The sequence below is a fragment of the Maniola jurtina genome, chromosome 19 (genome assembly GCF_905333055.1).
Source record: "Maniola jurtina chromosome 19, ilManJurt1.1, whole genome shotgun sequence".
Taxonomy (NCBI): Eukaryota; Metazoa; Arthropoda; class Insecta; order Lepidoptera; family Nymphalidae; genus Maniola; species Maniola jurtina.
The window spans coordinates 1092327-1094602 of NC_060047.1; the positions used below are offsets into that span (position 1 = coordinate 1092327).

General features: G+C 32.1%; 1 protein-coding gene across 1 annotated transcript; it reads left to right on the forward strand.

Moving 5' to 3' along the window:
- Positions 1 to 1040: 1040 nt before the first annotated feature.
- LOC123875286 lies at positions 1041 to 1775 on the forward strand. Its single transcript, XM_045921034.1, has 2 exons — positions 1041 to 1362; positions 1609 to 1775. Exons 1-2 carry the CDS (start codon positions 1041 to 1043, stop codon positions 1773 to 1775), a joined length of 489 nt encoding a protein of 162 aa, XP_045776990.1.
- The last annotated feature ends 501 nt before the right edge of the window (positions 1776 to 2276 follow it).

Genomic DNA, 2276 nt, shown 5'->3' on the forward strand with positions numbered 1-2276 from the left:
CCACAAGGTAGTCACCTATGGCCAACTTTTATAAAATACATTAAAATACAAGTGTAAATTAAAAAATTATAACACCCGCGACAAGTGAAGGTTACAGTAACTAGAAAAGAGCTGATAACTTTCAAACGGCTGAACCGATTTTCTTGGATTATAGCTAAGAACACTTTCGATCAAGCCACCTTTCAAACAAAAAAAAAACTAAATTAAAATCGGTTCATTAGTTTAGGAGCTACGATGCCACAGACAGATACACAGATCCACACGTTAAACTTATAACACCCCTTTTTTGGGTCGGGGGTTAAAAAGGAAAAGGGATTCTTTTAACTAAAGCCCTAAATTGTAAAAAAATATTATTTGATCCATAAGGGTGAGAGTATGTTTTAGTAATAGTAATTAGTAATATTGGTAATTAGTAATTAGTATAGGATGGATTAGATTAGGGCTGCAGTGCGCGCGAAAGTACTGGGTCCGTGTTTAAAGTGAATTTTATAACTGAAAATCACAAATTTACAGTTGTTTTTGTGAAAAAAGTGTAAAACTATATCCAAATCGCAAGTGAAAATGTTATCAAAGGCGTACAACATAAGAAAACTGTAAAAAATGCTTATGAAAATATTTTCTTTCAACCGATCAATAGTTCAAGTGTTGTAAACAAAAGTGCTAAAATACAAAGGCAAATCCAATTAAACTGGACTAAAGTAATTAAAAACTATTTTCCTATTTATATTACTGCAAATAAATAGTGAACTCAGCATACAAAGTGAATTACAAAGATAATTTTTCAACGAAAATAATAAAAATCAAAAAGTGAAATGATGAGGGTTGTTTGAAAAATAGTTAGACAAGCATACGTCGCAGCTTTGCAGATTACGCTTACATATTTCAACACTAGAATGTAACGATAGGTTGGCTTAATGCGAACGTCACCGGTCTAAATATCGACATTACCGAGATCGATCCCCGGCACCGAAGAGTGAGTGAACTTTTTTTTTTTTTTTTAATTTTTTTTTTTTTGGCTTTTAAAAAAAATATATTCAAAGATGGAAGACATCGTACAATTATTGAAAAAGATACAAGAAGACATTAATGAAACAAAAGATAGTATCAAAATCAGCGAAATAAATTTACTCAACAAAATCGACGAAAAATTTGACGACATCCAAAGTAAACTACAAAATCTAGAGGTCACAGTTAGTTCACAAGAACAACGACTAGACCTTCTCGAAAAACAAGCCAGGGAGAGAAATATCGTTATTTTTGGTGTCGAGGAAAAAGAACAGAATTACGAAGATTTACATAATAATATTCTCAAGATATTCAGTGATATTATGAAGATAGATTGTACTAGTTTTGAAATACAAGGTATAAAAAGAATTGGTAAAAAATGCGATAAACCTAGACCCGTTATTGTTACACTTTCGACATACAGGAGAAAAATTGAAATTTTACGCAACAAAAAATCACTTGAACATTTAAATTACTACATAAAAGAAGACTACCCACCAAAAATTTTACAGAAAAGAAAACAACTCCAAGAAATGGCGAAGGAAGAACGGGAAAAAGGCAAAAAAGTTATAATCATATATGATAAGTTAATTATCGTTCCAGAAAAAGAGAGAAGTGAAAACACAAAACGAGGAAATAAACGCAATCTCTCTGAAACTCCTCCCGATAAGCATGGTAAAAATACAAGGAAACCCAAAAAGACGACTCAACCTCATAAAAACAACAACCTGACATCTTACTGGACCAACAAAGACATCCCAAATGCATGAATACATGAATCCAGACGCTGCAGCAACACCTTAACATAGGTACAAACAGTTAGGCTTAGTTAATGTAATATTTACTTACAATATAAGGTGCCACCCTCCTCCTCCTCCAAGACGGCCGGTCACCGTGGAGGAGTAAGACCACAACCCCCCCGGTTCGAAAATAGATATCAATCACCACCATTTAAAATACCATGCATATAATATAATAATAATAATTTTATGATAAATGCATATAGGATAGAAACAGGATTTATTTACATAATTGAACAAAACGGAATGTACTTATGAAAGGAAAATTTTGGAATACCTACTGATTACTAACGCGAGGAATCAAAGGAAGAAATAATATGAAAAAAAAAAAAAAAAAAAATTACCTAATGTATATAATTATTACGGATTTTTCAAGATTTTGCATTGAGGAAAAATACAAAAAATTAAGAGAACCGGAGGGAGGCCTTATACCCAAATATGGGATCCTTATCTATATTGTATAGTGATTAC

What these genes read in the sequence shown, in the direction of transcription:
- LOC123875286 (XM_045921034.1), top strand. Translation starts at nt 1,041, where the DNA reads ATGGAAGACATCGTACAATTATTGAAAAAGATACAAGAAGACATTAAT. An exon ending in TACTAGTTTTGAAATACAAG is followed by an intron (nt 1,363 to 1,608) that starts GTATAAAAAGAA and finishes TTATCGTTCCAG; the next exon opens with AAAAAGAGAGAAGTGAAAAC.